General features: G+C 43.0%; 1 protein-coding gene across 2 annotated transcripts in view; it reads right to left on the reverse strand.

Moving 5' to 3' along the window:
- pde4a (phosphodiesterase 4A, cAMP-specific) overlaps positions 1 to 18481 on the reverse strand; it is a 39740-nt gene extending 21259 nt beyond the window's left edge. The window contains exon 1 of one of the 2 annotated variants that reach the window (XM_041062022.1): positions 18393 to 18481. Coding sequence is in view for 1 of the 2 variants with exons in the window: in XM_041062020.1 (XP_040917954.1) it covers positions 16792 to 17087 (296 nt within the window). In the remaining variant the exon portion in view is untranslated. Of the gene's footprint in view, positions 1 to 16791; positions 17088 to 18392 lie in introns of those variants that run through there. The other variant, XM_041062020.1, reaches the window with a different exon arrangement.
- Positions 18482 to 22066: the final 3585 nt, after the last annotated feature.

The raw sequence follows: 22066 nt of genomic DNA on the forward strand, positions 1-22066 counted from the left end.
ATTTATCGCATGTGCAGCAGCTGTCATGTAACATCGAGCTGGAATGTATTTTGGTTGAGAACTACTATGCACAGGTGTCTTGCTTCAGTCGCCTACTACTTTGGTTATTAAATTAACATTATGCATCTTCTTACACAAAGTCCTTGTGTAGAAGAATAAGCCGGGAAAATTGGACTGTTCAGCAGTGGCACTTCATTTTCTCTCTTCTCGGCACACATTCCTGCAACAAAAGAGAGACCCTGATTTGGTGTCATTAATACGGCAGGCTTCAAAGGGCTTTGGAGCCGGGAGTCAGTGCAGCGATTAGTTTAATTAAACCTGTAAGTCCGTATGAGAGTGTAGAGAAGATTTACATACATCCCCTCCATTGACCCTCTCTTGCCATCGATTATTCATTAACAATCATCACAACGCAGCCCCTGGCTGGGGAATGCTGCTGCCACATCAGCGTTTTCCCTACAGCCTGGTTGGTGTCAGCTCTCTTCTCCCTCCATCACACTGTACGCTAGCTGTTAATCAGGCCCCTCTGGGGGGGGGCCAACTCTCATTCATTTAAGCCACTTGGAAAAAACAAAACAAAACAAAACCTCACAGTCAGTCAGACCCACCCCCTCACCACCCCTTTCTTCATTCTCCTCAGTTCACTAAGTTAATGATTAACCTGCCTGTGTCCATCACCCTCTCTCCCCACAACACACACACACACACACACATACACAGTCCGTACTCTCAGCCTCAGTGGAGAATGACAGTTATTTCCTGCCCCCGCTTCATCCTCTGCCAAGCAAGAACAGATGCTTATTTCCACGTGCAATTTCACCCCCCCCCCCCCCAATCCCGCCCACCCCTTACACCTCCCCACCCACCCATGAGCTGTACCTCACCCAGGCATTTAGCACCTGGCTGATTGCTACCAGTGTGGGGGTGGCATTGAGGGGAGTTGAAGGGAAGAGGAGTGGGGACTTGCAAATTGGGAAAGGGTGCTACTTTTATAGGCTGGCCATATAATCACAGCTGTACTCTCTATGCTCCGCGGCTGAATCATCCGCAGATCTATCAAGCACATTATAGGCACATTTTTATTATGAAGCACTCTCAGGCTGGGGCATGCTTTTAGGTCAACATACCCATTAAGTGACACATCTCAAATGACATGTCCAGAGAAGGCTTGCCATCTCCGCTTGCCTCAGCTTGCCCTTTGTGCTTCTCAGGCAATCACGAGAGAGAGAGAGAGTAAGACAGAGGCATGCTCAAGCCTGCCTCCATTTTAATGTCGATATTTACAGTACGATGCACAAGAAGCAGAAGCTCTGAAGGGAAAGTCCTGGCGCCATGCCACATGGGCAAAGAGAGGGCATCTGGCCACTGGAGCTTCACAGAGCCAGGATAGGGGGATAAAGCAAAGGCATGTATGGAAGGAGGAGGAGAAAACACAAGAGTGGATGCAGGAGCAGGAATGAACAGTAGTGGGCTATGAGAAGGCCGCCAGTGTGAGAGACAGGTCGATCATTAGCCACTCTAATTTCTCTAAATCTGATAATTTAGAGAAATCAATCACCAATCATCTTTTATCATCAATTTAATGTAATTAGATAAGATTTGTAGTTGCCACAAACACAACCACTTAAGAACTTATAATTCAAGCTTCGTGACTTCCTGTGACCTGGCTGCTCATTAAACTCATCAAATTATGTGAGTTAAGAAACATCATTATCTCATTAGCATACTTCCCAGCATACACTGTATTGGAGTTAAAGCTCTCCAGAAACCCTTTCTTTATCCAGGTCGAGTACAGCTGCGTGATTGAGGCTTGTTATGAGTCTTTTCATGCATGTATCTCAGATGAGTCAGATATTTTCCCAGATAAAAATGAAAACAAACCCTGATGAAAATTCAAATCCACTTCAGCCCCTATAACCCCATATTCTCAGTTTATAAGTCAACAGAGCAGCAGTGAGATCCACATTTCAGTATTAATACTGGACTGAATCTGGCTATGCACACAATATGTGCACGGAATAGTTCAACCTTAAGTGCATCATTACTGAAAGGACTAATGCAACTGGAAAGCAAATCTGACTTGAAACTCTTGTTAAAATGACTGAAGTGTTGTTTGCTGCTTTTAATAGCTCAGGTTCATCTTTAGTTCATGAGTCTACATTAAAACAACTAATGACCAAACAGAGAAAACAACTCCTGCACTTCATCAGTTAAAGAATCAAAACTTAGTCTGGTAATTTATATTTTGTGAATTTAAATTATGTGTTTGTTTGTTTGTTTGTTGGTTTGTTTGTTTGTTTTGGTTTGGCTTTTTTACAGTGTAGTGGCCCCATCCACTGTCCCTCCACTGTTTGCCCACCCAACTGTCCGCTCTGGGCGTAGCTTCTCCCACCCATCCAGCTCTCAGCTGCGCTGTGGTCAGATCACAGAGCCGGAGATTACAGCAGATTATCCTGCCCACAGGATCACCAGCCCAGCTCCGGGCGGCCGAACACAGAGAGCCGGCCGCAGCCTATGAAAGTGCAGAACACATGCCTTTCAGGAAGAACCCGGAGGGATTGGCCACAATCACACACCTGGCAAATGCCACAGGAAAGGGATTTATTTTATGGGCTACACTAGACAGGATAATCAGCCTTTATTTCGTACAGCTACAGGCCCTCCGCATTGTGGAAGGACAGACCTTTTAATCTATTAATGCACTGTACAAAATAAATTCCGCCTGGATTGAGTGGTTAGACACATTAGACACACAAAGCTCAGCGCAGTGTTTTCTGTCACCTTAGGAATTCGGGGGCTCTGCTGCTGTGTGAATTATTTTACACTCCGTATTCTTCGAAACCCACCAGAGGCGTCCGTCACTTTACATCACAATCAGCAGATCTCTGAACTCACAGGAGTCTCTCCTCAGGTGGAGACCGACTCGTTCTGTCACTGCTGTGTCTGCTTCACAGGTTGCTCGACTTTCAACTCTGTTTGGACGCAACTTTTTGACATGCCCTATCTGCACAACACACAGATGACGTATGTTAGATTGTAACTGCAACAATACAGTCTAGTAAGAAACTGGTAAGACATTCACACATTTTTTTTTTTTTGTTGTTGTTGTAGTGCTGGTTCTGTACTCCAGCACGTTGGATTTAATTTGAAACTCTGAGGTTAAATGCAAGTTAAGATAAATAGTCATCATAATTTCATATTTGGTTGCAAATCCTTTTTCAGTCTTAGCATTCACACACTTGGTATCTTCCCTGGTGATGGTCTGCCATGCCTGTATTTTTAGGTTCATTTTTCTGTCATTCTGTCCTAAAATTGAGGGACTGTGTGTCAAAAGGGCTACAAGTGTTCACCCAAAACACCCTCAAGACCCATAAAGCTGAAAGTCACCACTTAAACCTGATACTCACTTTCTTGGAAAAAGCCAAAGGAATGAAAAAACAATACATTCTGACTGCACTGTATTTCTGCATGCTATTATTCTGCTGTCTCCTTTACTTGTGCACCATGTATAAGAAAGGGGCAACGAGGGCAGGACAGCTCGATAGAATGGCTGTATTATTTTCTGTTTCTTTCTCCTTTTGTCTTTTTTTCCCCCCATCCATCCCTCTTCCTGTCCGTGTGTATCTCTCATTCTTTTTCCTTTCTCTGGCCAAATGCAAAATGATTAACTGCAACTCAATTTGGGCACACCCAGCTTCAGCAGAGACTAATCTTTCTCCCTACTCCTATCTTTTTACATGTAAATCCCCTCTGTGACCCCGGACGCCATTCAGTGCAAAAGGTAAGTATTTAAGAATCGTGACTCCCAACACCCAGTTCTTTTTATAACCAGTCTTCTGATTTCTAGATATCAGGGGATGAACCAGAGGAACTGTTTGTTTAATGAGCATTGTTCCTCTCAAAGAGCACCTTGTAGATTTGTGTTATGGGAACTCCACCGGCATTTCCCCTCGTCTCTACTGTTGTGGAGGCTGAGGCTGGGTTAAACAGATGGATCAGCTGACACAGAGAACCATCCTGAGAGATGACAGATGGAGAGACGTGTTCACTTGGTGCTCTGTTTAGTTTCCTGCCACTCGCATCCAGATAAATTAGGAGTTGAGAGACAAACTCCTCGACATGGAGAGTAATTGTTCTGCAGCAGTGAGAGCAGTAGAATAATATTGATTTGCTTTTGATGTTTAATGGAGTTTCTCAAAAAAGGAGATGCTAGAGAAGGGGATGTGGAGGAAAAAAGGAATGGGGATCAAGATAAAAGCAGTATCTAGCCGAATTCTGCTCCATGAACTAGATTTTAATTGCACTGACCAACATTCCTAGAAAGTGGAGGAGTGCACTTACAAAACCCAATTAGTGCACACTGTGGAGCAGAGATGATGAGAAAAGAAATGGGCTGAGAGAAGCTGGAAATGTGATCGAGATGGACTGTGGAAAGTAGGGACATCACTGGCGTCTCTACTATACCACCAAATCCATAAACCTCCCTCCCCATACTGTTGCCCCCCCTTCCCCAACAAGCCCACACAAGGAGTGGTATTTTTAGCACATCACCCTATCTCTGAGATGGAGCGCGTAACTCCCTCTCTGCAGGCTGGGGCTGCTGGGCCTCTTTTATTTTAATCCAGACTGGAGAAAGATGAAGGGAGAGAGAGAGAAAGAGAGAAGTGTGAGTCATCCAGAGCTACCTTTGTGTCACTGTGGCTCTGTTCCTCCTCACCATCTCACTATCTTTCCCTCCATCTTTTTCTCCATCTGTCTTTTCACTCGGTCTGCCACTATTGGCTAACACACAAGTCTATCTATCTATCTATCTATCTATCTATCTATCTATCATTCTGTTTGTTTGTCTGTCTGTCTATCCATCTGTCATTGTGTTTTCATGGTCTGAAAATCTCCATATCCTTTCTGTAATTTCAAGTTCTGTCAGATTTAATCCAATCTAGAAGTGAAATGTAAACTAATAAGCAGTCTTGGCATCTAATTCGTCATACATATTCCCCTGCACAAAGATGCTTGGCTGCGTATTACTCTGGAATGATAAATAATTACTGATATAATGTGGTACAAAAACAAATGCTGGGATGCAGCTGAGTGTAAACGCATACAAGCCTGATTTAAACACACAGTGAAATGGTCCATTTAGCTTAACGCTCTGAATTGTCCTCTAACGCATTCACGGCCATGGCTGAACAAAACAAAAAAAGGAGCGCACCGATGAATTGCTTCCCTCTTGTTTTGTTTTGCTGTATTGTCCTTCACATTTAGCCCCTTGGCAGTGCTACAAGTAACTGATTTAAAAAGTAACGCAGTTGAAAGTAAGCTCCAGATGATGAATACGACCAGGAAAAACACAGCAATATGCAATAATCAAGGCACCACCCATTTTACTGTTTTCCATAAACCTGCAATAACCGACTTTTTTTCTGGCTAATTGAAGCCAACTGAAAAAAGCTGTGAGCACAGTATTGATATATTATCACCATCAAAGCAGATATACAAACATGTTTGCTGTTAGCTGGGCAAAATATCTGACTCTTTAGTTGCTAAATGCTCCATTATGTTCCAACAAGTCCTTTAAATAAAACAACATACATTGCTTGACCACGCCATCTAGAGCAACACGAGCATTTTCTGACCTGCTGCTATTAACAGGATGACCCAGCTGCATCAAAAAGTTTCTGATTTTAACATGCTGTGGTTGTGGCTTGGTGAAGTTCAGGCACAAAAGCAATGTGTGGTAGGGAAAGATCATACAATATGGCCGTGGTTACAATAATAACTATGTGGTTAATGTCTGGGAATAATTGTGGTCACCGTTAAAAGAATCCAGCTTTACAAACTGTTGGTAGCAATGTTCAAGTCTAACATTTTGCTGACCCATGCATCGACCGCGATCTCCTCCCTCTGCGGACACCGTGGCTTTTATAGCTTTTTAGCTGAACAGCTGCCTGCTGAGGCCAGAAACGATGCTTTGAGAGTGGTGAGAGTCAACCAGAAAACCAAAACAGTGAGCCGAAGATGGTTTAAAGCATCTCAGAACTATAGAGGTGATAATTCTCTGTGGGTTCATTAGACAACCCTTTTCACATCACACATACTCATTTGATTCATTGTTATTACAAAAGTATAAATTACAACTGCTTTAAATTATCCTGTTTTTAATAACACTTACTGTGATACATACTATGCAGTTATTAAGATTTCTACCCTATAAATAATATCATCTCATTTGCAAAATCAAAAGCTTAGCATTTTATGTTTAGTTAAATTACAGCCCTGGGGATAAAATATATACTGTAAATTTAACAAGATCAATTAGCAAAACTGTACTCCAGTTACAGTGCTGTTATAATAGGTATTAACAAGGAGAATAATGTCAGTGGGAGAACAATAAGAAAATCAGTGTGATTATCCAAGATAGCAGTTAGATGTCATTAGAGAGGAAAAGCCAGGATTATCTGTGTGGATTCATTTGTCCTGAATCTGCTTCAGGGCCACTGCCTTGCAGCAGGGCTGTGAATGCAACATGCTTGTCTGATGAGTCAATCTGTCTGTCATTTTTATTCTCATGTCATTCACTGCCCTCTCATCCTCCAAATTCTCCATTTTTTTTAATTTTTTTGTTAAGCGTAAGCACTATAATTTTAGACATCAAAAATGTTCCTCAATTCAAATGCGCCCTGTTTGTCCTCACTTCTCTTCTTCACATCATGTCACGTCAGCAGCTTGAACTTTTCAGCATCTGTCTGACTTTATTCTGTCACACCGTATATGCCAGTGCTGACCAAAAGTGACTTGTCCTGTCCACTCACCTATGCACTCTGTTATCTAAATCTGGTCAAACGCTGCTAGAAAGGTTGCTGCACTGATGATGCTAAATAAAAGACTAGATATATGTCAACAAAGCTGTAAAAGATGGATGCACTTTGCCTTTAGCTATATGCGTGATTGCGTTTGCATCTGTTATGGATGCAAAGAAGCTCTGATCCTGCTGTCTTTCTTTTTCTTTGACCACTGATGAATGAGTTCTTGTGATGAGTCTTAGAGGTGCAGATAAGATGCTGATAATGTCAAATTTCCTGCTAATGGGAACAGAAGCAGGAGATGAATAACAGATATATTTATCAGCTGAGAATAGAGAGAACCTAGGGAGAAGCTGGGATTGTGTAATGAGGCCTCAGCGTCGTGGTAGGAAAGGCGGTCAGAGTCTAGCACGCAATTCCAAAACATCAGAGTAGTGCTGTGAGAATCAGCAGTATGTCCAGACAGAATGGATGTCTCCCACTCTGCATGTCCCCAGACACTTTCCGTCTCACGAAGGCATCCACTCGAGCACATGCTCACACACAGACGTTCATCCACAGTAACTGTGCCAGAACGGCTCTCGGCCTGCCTTTTTACAGATCAGCATTCAACAAGAGTGATGCACAAGCCGTGTGCACTGTGGTTAACTATCACTTTTCCAATGGCTGCAACAGACGGGCCTCACACGCACGGCATGGAAACGACTGGAAAGTCGAGAGGCAAAGTGGGGGAATTCATGACAATTTCAAGCCAGTGGACGGAACTTCGTGATGGAGCAATGTTATGGTGACAAACACTTTACCATCATGATGAACACATCTTTAGGAGATGTGCCATGCCCCGCGGGGTGCAAAATGAGGACATTACACACATACTCAGGCACACAAGTCTTTCACATCATCTTTCACTCTTGATGTTCCTGCCCTCTCATACACACACACACACACACACATTTACATTGCATGCAAACACACACTGACAACTGATGCACAACCAAATGTTCCAACATGGACTCTGTCAAGCACGAAGAAGCAGCCACACTCAATATCTTTCTTATACATATTGATATAGAGAATGGAAACTGAAATAAATCTCAATAAGACACTGGGAGCTGAGGCTGGTTTGGTTTAATCTCATTACACTGAGAGCCCGAGGCTTCTCTCCCCCTATTTATAGCACCCTAAGAGAGAGGAGGGCCAGCCTTCATGTACACAACATCACTGGCCTGTGCAACTGTGGCTGTGAGTGGCAAGGGACTCGACCAATCACAGACAGGTCTTGCATCAAATTTGATGTGACAAAATACACAATTGCCAGTGATCTGTGAAGACGACTGTCCTCATTCTGTGTTCTCCAGACACATGCACGCTTTCTCGTTTGCTACATTTACCTTCTGTTCCTCTCTGCTCTCCTTATCTTCACACCTTCTCCCTGGTGTCGGCTTCCCTCGTCCCACCTGTTTGATGCAAAGGAATGGGCTCAGGGGTTGTCTTACATTGAAGCAGGCTTCGTCTGTGTGCAGAGGAGAACCTACTTCTTTTTCTTTTCCTTCTTCTGCTGCTGCCGCAATTAAACCAGGATGTTTGTTGATATCCTCTGGTACTTAAACTTATGGAGGGGATGAAAATTCTTGAGTTGATTGAGCTGATTTTGGCTACTTTACAGTCTGTGAATTTAGATGATGCTGATGCAAACATACACAAGGATTAGGTATCCTTGCTCAGGGACACTTTGAAACTATTGCTGGGCACTGACAGTGCTGTGGATTGCAACAGAAACCTTTCAAGTTCTTCCTGAAAAAAATGCCAACAACAAAAATGAGAAGCTTAGGGGAGACAAGCTGCATGGAATGAGAGAAGACTCAGTTCTGAAACCTCTCAAAACAAAACCCCCAAGCCGCACAAGTAATCATACAATAACCCCCTCGATGAACACACGTGCACACAACAAGAAAGAACCTGGACTAAGGCCTCACTGGAGTTAATTACTTTGCCATTGTTGGGGGTAAAATACACCTCCCAGCCTGCATCAGCACCATTAGAAATCCCATCCATTCAGAGTTTAATGGAGGATGTAACTGAAAGACTTGGCCCAAGAAAAAAAAAAAAAACATGCACTCTTCAAAAACATCCAGTTCTCAAAGTGAAAAGTAGAGCATCAAATGAAAATACCATCCTGAACCCTTGGGCCATGCTTTTTTTCCCCCTCTCTGCCCTCCAACAGCCTGAATGTTGAGTGTTAATGTGTGAACATGAACATGACCTACAAGAAACGGGCTCACTGCTCTGACAAGACAGGTTAGGCTCACATATTGATCTAGTAGAGGTCACGAGCTGGAACAGAGGCACTTTTCCTCACAATGGAAGCCGAGGTGTGCATCAGCCTGTGTTCCACACCTTTCAGTTGGCCATAAATCATAAGCTGCTTCATGCATTATGTAAAATTCTCAAGTGTTCACACAAACCTTGTTGCAGCTGCACAGATTGGCAGTGTTATTTTTGTATATATTCCTCACACCAGCCTATTGCATCTGTTTTATTTTGGTGGGTCTCTGAATCATTCTGTTTCGGCGGCAATAAAAAAAAAAAAGATTTTATTCTGACTTTGACAGGAAGCAACACACGCAAGGCATTCCTGAGTACAAGCCCCAGCTGCCATCAGCAGCAACATACAGTAAATATACAGTGTAGTGTGCACAGATACCGCACACTGCACGTGCATCGCTGCTGCCAATTAATATGCAGTGGAACACATTCAAAATATACCCCCACTGTGACACATATTTTTGAAAACTCAAGCCTTTAAATTAAACGAGAAATATCACTAAGACAAACGAAAGTGAAAATCTCCTGCTTTAGAGGTAGTTGAGGAATTAAATGCTCCTCTGTCGGCTGAGAAGATTGGATTATTTCAAAACTGCTCTGTCCCAAAGCTGAAAACAAGGCTGATTTTGTTAGTGGTACTTAAAGTATAACACGCTTACACTTTCCTTTCTACTCTACATTTCAGTGGGAAATATTGTACCTAAAAAGCATAAAATCATTTCATAAAGTACTGTTACAGATTAAACTACCCAACAATACATAAAATGGTCAAAATTAGCTCCAACTTGACCAACTACTACAGTAAAATACAGCTGACAATACAATTTATTGACAATAGTTATGTACTCTGAATTAAGTAACATTTTGAATGCAGGCTTTTTACTTGTAATGAAATTTCTTTAAATTGTGCTGCTGCTACTTTTACTTTAGTAAAAGTTTGGAATAATTCCTCCTTCACTGCACATGACTTTTTTTATTCATGCAACAACAGCCCAAATGACAATTAATATTTGCTGGCTGATTTGGTTTTTGGCTTTCCAAACAAACACACCATGAAATATTTAGTGTCACATTTAGCAAGGCCTTTTGCTGTCATTGTTTTGATAGCAACTGAATATTAGCTGCTTTTGCTTGCAGCATTTTTCCGATCAAGCTCACACAACAACAGTAGAGCTGAGGCAGACCAATAACGGGCAAAAAAAAAAAAAACTCTTCCTGCTATTTTTCTGTCTCTGGCATATCTGTCAACACTGTCTTATCATGAAATGATATAGAGGCAGCATATATCTGTATGTTTTATTTTGAACAGAAGGACTGAACAAAGCCTCAGTCCCTTTTGCTGGGATTTAGCCACAGTGTACAGTAAAGACGTTTGTGCCATGGTCAGCCACTGTTAATGCTCCCTGTCCTTCTTCTCTAAACAGGACTGACACTCTTTCACAATCATCCAGTGAAGCTGACATTCTGCCAGTAATTTTGGACACGAACATTGTCCCAGGGCAGGAGGTCTGGAAGTGATACTTCAGATGAGACTTATCTGGCATCAGCGGGCATTTGAACAAGCATGCACTCCTCATCTGTGCCTGTCCGTGCCAAGTGTGGTCTCCAGGTGCACTCCCTCATCCTTTTCAGCTCTGATTTGTTGTGAGTTCTTGATTCGAACTAGACTCTTTGTGCACTCCCCTGATGTACCTCGCATTAGTCTGACACGGTGCTCTGCTCGACAGGTGTATGCTATTTGTTCTTTCTGTTTCACTGTGTGTGTGTGCTGCACTGACACACAGCTGACAGAGGGTTTGTCAGTCTCAGTCATTCAGACAGATCTGCGCTAAGACAGCACCCTAAAGCACATTTCAGCAGGGTCGTCCCCTCTGTGGCGTCACTCTGTGCCACGGCATCGGCAGAGAGCACCAGCTGTTTCTGAATTATGGTGTCCTGTCTCACCCACCGGGATGCCACATGGACACAATATCCTTGTTCACACATCTAACTTGTAAGGAAATCTCCTACAGAACAAGCATCATATTACAGTTTTCTCTCAAGCAGAGCTGTTTGCTGAGAGGTGAAAGACTGCCACTTATTCTGAAATTGAATAAGCCATGCATTTTGACATTTAAATTCTCCCAAGTCTCAGCAATGAAGACCTTTTTCTTGGTTTGAAGTGGGTGACTTGATTACACTAAAAAGGTTTTTTTCCTTTTAGTTCCTCCTAGAGCCTATGGGCTTGGAGAATAAATTACAATTTTTTACTACAAAAAAGCTTTATTTTTTGTGTCAGACGAAAAATAAATCCAAGGAAAAGTTTGTTCTGAATTCACACGGGATGTTTTTTAGTGTGTATTTTTATCTCAAAGCAGTACTATTAACTGTTTTTCCTTCACAAAGACTGCTCTTTGATGAGCAGGTCTGTTCGAACTCCCTCCTTAAAGGCAGCTGATTGCCAGCCGTATGATCAAGGTGTGTGCGTCTGCTCTGCCCTTGAAGTCTGTGATTTTTCAAGAAAAGGCTAGAGCATGAAGAAGGAAAAATTACATCAGTCTAAAATACCTTTAAGGAGAAGGCTATAGGAAGAGGTGAAGCACTGCACACTGTCAGTGGTGGGCAGCTCATTCCACCACTGGGGATATGAAGGTTTGAGATTCAGATATGGCTCCGAGGGGGGAGAGAGACTCTGCAAGCAGCTGATGATCTCAGTGGACAAGAGAGGGAGAGTGGGATGAAATGATAGATTTATGACGGAGAAGCTGTGCGCTTAATGCCGCTGTAAGCAAGAACAAGGCTATCAGAGAGAATCTAAGAAGCTACAGGGAACCAGCAGGACGGGCCACACAACAGAGTGAGACAAAGCAGAGAACAGAAATAGATATGGAATCAATATTCCCCATTTACACCGGGGTGAAATGAAGCACTGAGAGGATGGAGGATCAAAAAAAAAAAAAAAAAATCTGAAATCAAAGACTGCTATTCTTATGGACAAAAGAGTGATTCAAACAATATTATCTGATGAGAAAAGATTTAAAAAATGGTCAGCATGAGACTTGTCATAATCGAAATGGACATCTTGAGAAAAGCAGAGTGATCTGTCACATAATAGACTGTGGCAGACAGTTCCATGATGGCGATTTAATGGACATCAACATGACGTGAAAAGATAAAAAGAACTGGGTGTTGTTACAGACAACATGTGAGCAGACTAGTTGCACGAAACAGGAAGATATTTGTGGGTAACAGGTGGACTTGTTGTGCAACTTGCATTTTTGATGCCATGGCTCACTTTGTTTCCTCTTGCTGGGATCTGTGCCCATCCACACTTGCCCAACCAGCACGAAAACAACAAAAAACAAATGACTAGTGTATCACCACTTTAAGAGGATTCAGTGTGAAATTAATTAAAATGCAAAGATGCCAGGGTTTCAAGTCGATTCACGACGCAAACTGACTGTGCTAAACGTGGTTAGCAGCGGCCTGAGTATCTGAGGAGACTGTGAGAGCCTACTGAGTCCTCCAGTGAGACAAAGCCATGAGTGGAGAACAAACACAAAGAGGGGCCTTGGATGAGAGCTGTATACATTCCCTTCGAGCAGGCAACCTGTTTGGTGTCATCGCTAAAAGATTTCAGAGGGAGTTTTACCTGCGGTCTCTGGGATCTGCCTGAGCCAACCATAAGTGAGCGCCGTTCCAGTACATGAACAGCCTCCAGATACTAATTAGCGCTGAGAGTAGTGAGAAAGCACAGTGTATTCACAGAAGAGCGCAATCTGTAGCTTAAACAGATGGTTCCACTACACAAATGAGATAAGAGGTCTATTACTTAATGCCATTAAAACACATTTGCTGGGATAATTCCTGAATACTCTCTGCATGAGACTTTTTGTTTCTGTAGTGTAGAAATGTAAATTTATGATAAACAACAAAATACAGCTGTTGTGGTAATTAACTGGAGCTGTACCTCATTATGAACTAAATTATAATGGCAGCCGGCCAGTCAGACGGGAAAAAGAGCCGCTCCAGTTTAAAAATCAGCCCTGGATCTCAGCTTGGGGAAAAAAAAAAGGTGTAAAGAATGCATGAAGAGGTAGGTGAGGGAGGCAGGGAAGCTTTGGTCAGAAACTGTTGCTGAAGACTGAGCAGGAAACCACCGTCTCTGTGCTGTGATTAAACTCGGCAGACTTCAGTTCTTCAGCAGAGCGACATTTAATATTCACTTTTTCACCTTATAAACATACAAGCCATAATGCATATCCAGTGGGATCTGCTACACGCTGACAACTTACACAGCCGAGCCCATCAAGTGCCTGTAGGCTTTGCCTTTTTTGGGTAAATTAAATCTATTCTACAAATGCACAAAACAAGTAACCATAGCAACAGAATTGCGGAAAGAGCTGTTACTCGTTCAGTGTCAGTCATTCATTTTCGTGTTGGAACTTCCCAGAGCGCATTGGGCATGGGACCTGATGACTGATACTCTCGTATTAGCATCCTCTGACAAAGAGACGGTCGAACAAAAGACACCGGGGGTGGGAAGAGGAGGCAGACTGACACTCTTGGGGGGGAAGCTGATTGCCACTAAGACTGCCATTTTGTGGGATACAACACAGAGACAAAAATAGACAAGTGAAAACAGTTGCAGACAATGATTCTTCAAACAATTATGCAAAAACAACACCCAGAATCCCTCTTGTATGCCAGCCGTCCTTAGATTGGTGACTGTTGGGGCTGCTACGCTTTCAAAAGCAACTGTATCAATTACAGTAACACGGCACAATTTGTTTTCCTCTGAACCTTGTCCGAAACAATTTCAGCAACAGCTCTCAGGCTGATTGATCTTTCGAACCTCCAGATGAGGTCTTGACCAACTCTGCGGTGATTGAACGGCCTGCTTCCTTGAAACACTCGGGTCATCTGCTGGGTCAATCTGTGCCCAACCAATCAAAGACTAATTATTTTCCAGTGTGCAGCAACAAAGTCACTTCATGCTCCTTAGTTAATAAACATGAATATGTGTCATTATAATGGCAAGAGCGTGTTTGTACAAAGCTGAAAATGTTGAAAATGTATCCTTAATTCATATCTATATATAAAAAAGTCTCAGGAAGGAAAATATTCAGGCTCAGTTTTTGCTCAAAACCAATGTTTGTTGAGTAACTTGATCCCAAGAGTATTGTCAATATAAACAGGATTTAGGATTTGGGGATTTTGCATCTTCTGGCTCTCATCTGTCTTTTGCCATTTTTCAGGGTTTAGAGTAATGATATTCCCAGACATTCAGTGCATATACATAAAAGCATTCAGAGCAGTTGTGAATATTAGCTGCTTTGCATAGACCGGACTTAATGCAAGTTATCCTTGAGCTAAAGACACAGAGCTGCTGGATCCGCATAGATGTTCATAAAGCCAGATAAATCCAGCGAGGAGATGAGGCATCCAGCCAGAAGCATCCGTTATTCGGACATAAGCAAAGAGGCAGAATATACAGTTGCTCTAATATGTGAAAAGAATGAAAATAATATCAACACAGCGGAAATCCCTCTGGTCTCCCACTGATATGAAAACAGATAAAATGAGGCCTGTTGCAATCCATACAGGCTACAGGTCAGACACTAACCTGTGCACAGCCCACTCATAAATACCTCCACACACACATACACACACACTCATGCTGCATACTGCATTTCACCACTACTCATGACACACAACATTCATCTACCAGCCTCCATTCCTCCGTGCACCCGCCTTCCTGATCAGTGTGTAGCACAAACACCCACAGATTGTACACATCACCTCACGGATGTGCTCAGGCACAGACGCACACACACACACACACACACACACACACACACACACACACACACACACACACACACACACACACAAACACACACACACTTTGAGCCAGCTTGGTGTGCTCTCAGAACTGAGCTTGTCGGAATCGAATTATCTCTCTCTCTCCCTCTCTCTTTCTCCCTCTCTGCCCTCTCATGGTTTGCCGCCCACAGAAGGAGAAGGGCATGCAGAGTCAGTCCCAATGCACTAAAGATTGGACTGCCTCAGTGTGTGTCCTGGGGACTAAAATACAAATCAGCCCTTCCTCCAGTCAGCTGGAGTTGGCCTTTCTCCCAGAGGCCTGCCAGGATGGCCGTCTGTGGCATTGAAAAAAAAAAATTACAGAAAGAAAACTCACAATAACAAGAGAAAAATATAGAGGACCCAACAGTTCTTGAGAGACCCACTATACTCTCAGGGATGTGTTATTAGTGTAATAATCACCCTGTTTAATGTGTTCCTCTTGTTGTAGGAGCACATTTGGGTTTCGTCAGTGACTGGGAGAAGGTGAGGGGGATAATAAAGGAGTCAGGAGCTTTCCAACATGTAAACTAACACTTCCACTTGCAAGAACATCTGGGGGTTTTAGTCCACACAAAAGACAGACTGGAAGAGGTAGCAAACTGGAAACATGCATTTATAATGTTAACTTTTTCTCTAACTCTCTCAAAGAAACAGGGATGTCCCCTTTTCAGACCATGTGACAGAAAATAAAAATTAGTCACATAAGCAGCCAACCCCATTCCAGCCCATGCTGTACACACTTCTTAGATGTTCTCTCCAACTATATGGAAAAGAAGCAAAAAATAAAAAATAAATAAATAAATCCAGGTGCTGCATTCAGTGTCTTGTTAAGAGGATAAATGGAGCAATTGTAAGGACAAAGTAATCTTATCAAAATTTTACTGTTCCATGACTCACTTAATGAAATGCCTTTAATCTAATCTGCTTGATTTACATGCATCATGTAATTTGATTTAAGTGCTGACAGAGCTGTTAGCTGGTGGAGTTTAAATATCATGTAACCCTGCTGTGTTTGTCTCCAGTGTCTGTCAATGTCCTCTCCCTAATGCAGTGAATTTTTTACTGTCATATCTGATCAGAGAGCAGCCCTGGTGTGCCAATTAGAAGCTGTCTGAAACCATCTGCGTGACAGTCCTGCCACACAAGTCCAAGGTAACAATTCACAGTCATCAGTGTCTCTTTTCAACCTCAGCCTCCACTTCATTCACCACACCTAGTGGGTCAGAGGTCAGGATCAGCTACTCTTGGAGTTAAGAGACTCACTGCCTGGCTGAAGGACACTTCAGCAAGGTGCAACCTAGAAGGTTAAATAGGGGCTAAAACTTTTGGTCCTTCGCCCACTGGGCCCCAGACCTCCCTCTGCAAACAAGCTGATAAAGGCCGGGACTGGAGTGCGCAAGGTGGCAATAACTCAGTCCTGCACGCATGAACGCACGCACTAGACCTTTGATGCCATTAAACCGACTGTGCCTTATGTCTCTTATCAACTACATGTAACATGTGGACCCTCTTTAAAATGTTACTGGTAGACTATTTACAGATGCTGCTCCTGCGTTTCGAGTGGGCGGTCTGGTTTGCGCTTCATACCCATCTGACACAGTCTATCCAAAGACGCATAACGCATCACCACCGAAAACCCACGCGTCCCGCCTCCCGATAGAAAGCGCTTCATATCAGTTAACCCTTCAGGCACACTGCGTTATTACGCACTCATTAAAATGCACCCCCCTCCCCCCCTCCCGTTTACGCATATGCCTTGTAGGCAGTCATGGGCTATTATTGGGATGTTTGGAATTCACTCCCCTCTCTCACCTACCGTTTATTCCCGACGCAGTTTCCGATGGATGTGTTTGTGGTCCCGTGGAAAGAGGATGGCCAGGACATTCGAGACTTTTTCAGTCCCGGTCGGTCGCTCGTATCCACGGCGTCGGAGCGCTCCATGTGCCGGTGGTGATGCCGGTCGGTGTCAGAGTACCCCCGATGTTTGATTTTGATCGGGGTGCGGGGTTGCCTCCAGAGATGCTGCGGAGGCTTCAGAGTCGCCTGTCCTTCCCGGGGAACCGGCAGCGACAGGGACAGGCTCTTCTTCGAGCATGGTGGTGGTTCCATCATAGTGCAAAAAAATTAAAGATCCCTTTTTAACTTATTGATTAGATAATATGGCTGTATTCGTTTAATTCAAGCACACAGCAAAACGTTTCATGTCCCTCTCTGCCACTTGATCTCTGAGCGAACAAATCAAAGTGACCAAGTCCAGCACAGCCCAGATCTGAATCTTGTTTTCTGAATAACATCAAAAACTGTCACAGTGGTAATCTGACAAGTCATCCAAAAATCATTAATCTCATTGTTTTCAGGGGTGATCAGTTTTAATTTAGCCTAGAATCTCCGCTCTTCCGTGATCCTCACCAGTCCTGGGTTTTGGTGATGAGACACCGGTCCTGCTGCTCCTGAAGTTTGACGCCTCGTCGCCCATGGCGCACAACCGGATGACTGTATTTATTTTAGAGAATTTATTGCTTTTTATCAGCCACTTATTGCAGAGACACACAGATCTCCGGCGCTGGCTTTTCTGTGTGTCTGGTGTGTGGTATTATTGCTGCCCGTATGTCTTTCAGCTGAGCTGAAATTTCCAAGCAATTTCCATAAAAGTACTCAATCTGTCACGGTTCATGTAGAGCTACGGCGTCTCTGCGCGCACATACACCGCTGAAGTCTCCAGTAATTCCTCCATGGAGATGTTTGATCCAGCGATTTCAAGAAGATGTTAAACTGCACTCCGTAACCATCCTTCTTCAATACATCAGGATGGTCTGAAGACTGGTTGGATATGTCAAAAAAAAAAAAAAAAAAAAACCACATGCGATCCTTTGTTCTTTGCTACCCAGACCCCAGACTCTCTTCTTCAGGTTTTGTTTTGTCCGAATGCATCATAAAATGACACAAATTGGTAACTGCGGAGATTCAGTCATCCTGTTCAGTGTGGGCCATTATCTTCCCATTCTCATATTTGCCGGAGTTCGACGACAAACATTTGCTTCTCCACCACCACCACCACCCCTCTCTCTCTCACACACTATCTCTTCTCTCTCTCTCTCTCTCTCTCTCTCTCTCTCTCTCCCTCTCCCTCTCCCTCTCTCTCTCTCTCTCTCTCTCTCTCAGCAAGCCCAGTCTGTCTATATGATGGTTATGTGGTTGTTTTCCTCACTGATTTTTCAGCACTGGAGGCTTTTGAACCTTTTGTGTGCTCATCCATTGTTTTGCCCCATGCGTGCGTTCACTGCGCATTTCCTTGACAGAAAACCAACACCACAAATTGCTTAAACGATGTCATCTGGGCAAGAGGTTTGTAACGGGCATGACATCACTGTTTACCATTTTACCTTCTTGTAGCTGCAAACTGTCACTTTCACTTACCCTGGCCGAGCCTGAGGAGTACATTTTCATTTGTGAGTACCCTGGAGTGACAAGATCTTCCAGCTCTTCCCATAGTGTCCATGCGCCCGATGCATTATTTTTAGATGAGGAACAAATGTAAAAACTACCCTGTTGCTGTGGGAGCTGCACAGGGGTGGGGGGGTTTACATTGTCGGGTTAAAGTTCTTGTTCCCATCCGGTCCACAACAGCGAATGGCGCTTTAAACACTTCAGAGGAAAGCGTGTGACTTGTGACATTCATGACAATGTGCTGACATCTGTCATTCTGGGACCTGTGCTCATTTCAGTGTTCTGCTGTGCATTTTAAATGATATAAAATCAGATTTTGCTTTTGATCAGCTGGTACTGGCTGTTTCAATTTCGAGATCTACAAGTTGACTGCTATACTATCCTATACAGAGCTGTCTTTGTATCCTTGGTATTAAATCAACCTTGTTCTTGATTATAGGTGTTAAACACCTGAGTCAAATGGTAATCAAGGAGCAGCTGCGTCCTAGACAATGTTGAGTTCAGTGACATTAAGGTGTTTGTAGATGTGTCAACCTTTGAGTGGAGGGCTTTGCAGCTGAATATGACTTGGCTATGATGAGTATGAGCGTGCCCACGTCTGAGTCTATGCTCCTCTCCTGAATCATTGTCCCTGTTTTAGCTGGAAAATTTGGCTCCTCAAAGCAAGGCAAAGCATTCACACTTGCCTCATGCTCTGTAACAGGACACTGAAAACATGTTTCAGGTATTTCCTATTGGTGACTCAGGCCACCAGGAAGCCCCATGCAGGCTGAACTGATTACAGCCTCAGCCTCAGCTGACCTGGAAGTGCCTCCAGATTCCCTGAGAAGAGCTGGAGGAGGCTGCTGGGAAACAGGACATCTGGGCTGCTCTGCATGTTGCCACTGGTAACCCCTAACACTGATAAGGAGCTGAAAAAAAAACAAGGAGACGGATGTTTGGATGTACTGTAAACTTCTGAAAGTTGCTGGTACTCTTCTTACTCTGCCAGCACCCTGAATGCTCTCAGGAGTGATGCTCTGAATAATATAAATAATCGTACTGATAAAAAACTGCTGAGTGGAACATCTCGGTGCCAGCATCTGCTCTGATGCTGAAAAACAATTTATAGCCTACATTAAAAGTGCTTGCACTAAGGGCTCTGCATGAACTTTGACACCAAAAAAAGGAGGGTGTGAAACTATGTAAACAGAATTGAAAAAAAAAAAGATGTCCCTCCAGATTGTAATAACTTTGATAAAACCATAATACTGCTTCAGTCCCACCCACTGGCTCCATCCAATGCTGAATGGCTAAACTACAGTGCCGGCAGCTACAAACCCAAGGCCTCACACCTCAGACGAGTTGAGCTTATTAGCCGGAGACCACCAGAGACAAATGGCTGCCGCCTGCCATGTGTAGCATGCTGCACTGTAGTGGGAGAAGAACTGTACTGGGGAAGCAGTGGTGCCACTAAGAATTAACTAAAAGTCCACTTTTTCCATTGGGTCCCCTAAAAACGCTCCCTCATTTCTCTCCAGTGGTGGTGCCTCCACTCTGATAGATTGTAACAGAAGGAAAGGACGTGACCAGAAAGAAATAGAGGGCATATCGGGGAATTTCCTATGAACACTAATTAATTAAAAAAAAAAAAAAACAACACTTCCTACCTCCTCTAACCTGAAATGTCAAATCATTCCCTGTATTCTGACAGTAAATCAACAACCTTATCTTTATACAAACCCTCACACATCTTGGTTTTTTGGAGAAACAAGTGCAGAACCATAGAGAGAGAGAGAGAGAGAGAGAGAGAGAGAGAGAGAGAGAAAGAGAGAGAGAGAGAGACGTGGTCTAAACCACTAAATCAACAATTTTGTTGTCTGTAATGAGCATCATGGCCTCACAGGGCAGTGAATGCAGTTATCGACTTTTAGTTTGGTTTCTATCTATGCTCTAATTACGGGCTTTAGAAATGGACTGACACTCTAAAGAGTTGTTTCCCTCTTGTCCCCATGCTTTTTCCCTCTTCTCTTTTCTGCCTAAGCCTCAATTAAACCATTATTTTACTCTGTCCAGCTGTCTGCATTTCAGAGTGAGAAAGAAAAACATACTGTTGTTGCATTTTCGGTGTGATGTAAAGAAATATTGCTTTGAGCTGTGATTCAGGCCAACATACGGCAAAGTAAAAAGACAGAACGACAAGAAATTAAACCCATGCAACACTATAATTTGATGGCAGTGATTAAAGACACTAAGCTGCTTCAGATGATGATAGAAAATTTGTGTTTGCCTGTGGAGAAAAACAGCAGCTTTACAAACTGGAGCCGAGCTGCAGAAGCTTGGCAAAGGTATGTACAGAAGCTTTGCAGTAGTTCAGGCTCAACAGAAAAGCATTAATCATTTTGTCTGTCTTTAAAAGCCAGGGCAGGCCTAATTTTGCAACTGTTTTCTCAGCTGAATAAACAAAGAACAACTGAACTTCTTCTTGTTAAAAAATGGGTTAAATATGGCAGGCTGAAAATGTCGAGTCGATGAAGTTCTTGTAGCTGACTTATGCAAATCTATTTAGAGAGCTAGAGAATCTCGATGCTGATGTGTATGACTGATGTGCAGGTCGATCACACATGACCCTGTCTTGTTCTGATAGAGGAATGTCTGAGGACAGCGAGCAGGTTGAACACAATCAGAAACCTGAAACTGTGGGGTTCTATGCAACAGAAATCTCAGGAATGTCAAATTGAATCACACAGCTAGTGTCTCTGCAGGATTCACACATCAGCTTTTACATTTGCACATAATTTACGACCCACTGAGCTTAAAAATGAAAAGAGTATATGTTGACCATTGACCATGAAACTGACAAACCGACTGACTGACAAAATGACATGTTTTTCTTCAGACATCACTTGATGTAAAATGTCTTTTTCCTACAGCTCATAGCTTAAATACCATCTTAATATGAGGTCTGATGTTATTCTTTTCTTACTTTATGTCCCTGCTACAACACTGAATAAAGCTGCAATTGAATTTGAACTTTGAAACATTATTTTCTCTCAGGGCAGCTGTGCTAAATGTCACTCAATACTGTCTCCTTGAGAGAAAATTGTCAGTTGTAGTACACGTCCTCAGAAAATGAACAGGAGAAAATGAAAAAGCAGCATGTAGCTGGATGCAGAAAGACTGTGTGGTAATAACTGTATTTTCCTATTTGAAGCTGATGAAACATTGAAAAAAAATCATTGGTGTATTAAAAGGCTGTTTTGGGTTCAGAAAAAGTTTAGAACAAAAAAAAACCCTAAATGATCAACTCTGGGCTGTTTATCAGAAAAACATATTAGAGTACTGTTTCTCTGGGAAGCACCTCGGTCTTCAGAATAAAAATATGCATTTCAGTTGAGTGGAATTGCCCCGTAAGGATTTCATCTCTGAAGAACGATTTCAGCACAGTTAAGCATCTGATTAGGTAGCTCCATCAGCGTGTGAATGAGCACACAGAAACTCAAGGAGTTCTTGCATGCTGCTAACAAAAGAAACACACTTGCTTTCATTTCATCTCAAAGACCTTGACCAAATATGAAGGAATATGCCCACACAGGCTGCTGTATTTGACTTTTATTAAATACCCAGGCTTTTGGTCACATGACTTTCATCTGCGCAAAACTTTG

This window comes from Toxotes jaculatrix, chromosome 18 (assembly GCF_017976425.1).
Source record: "Toxotes jaculatrix isolate fToxJac2 chromosome 18, fToxJac2.pri, whole genome shotgun sequence".
NCBI classification, from domain to species: Eukaryota; Metazoa; Chordata; class Actinopteri; family Toxotidae; genus Toxotes; species Toxotes jaculatrix.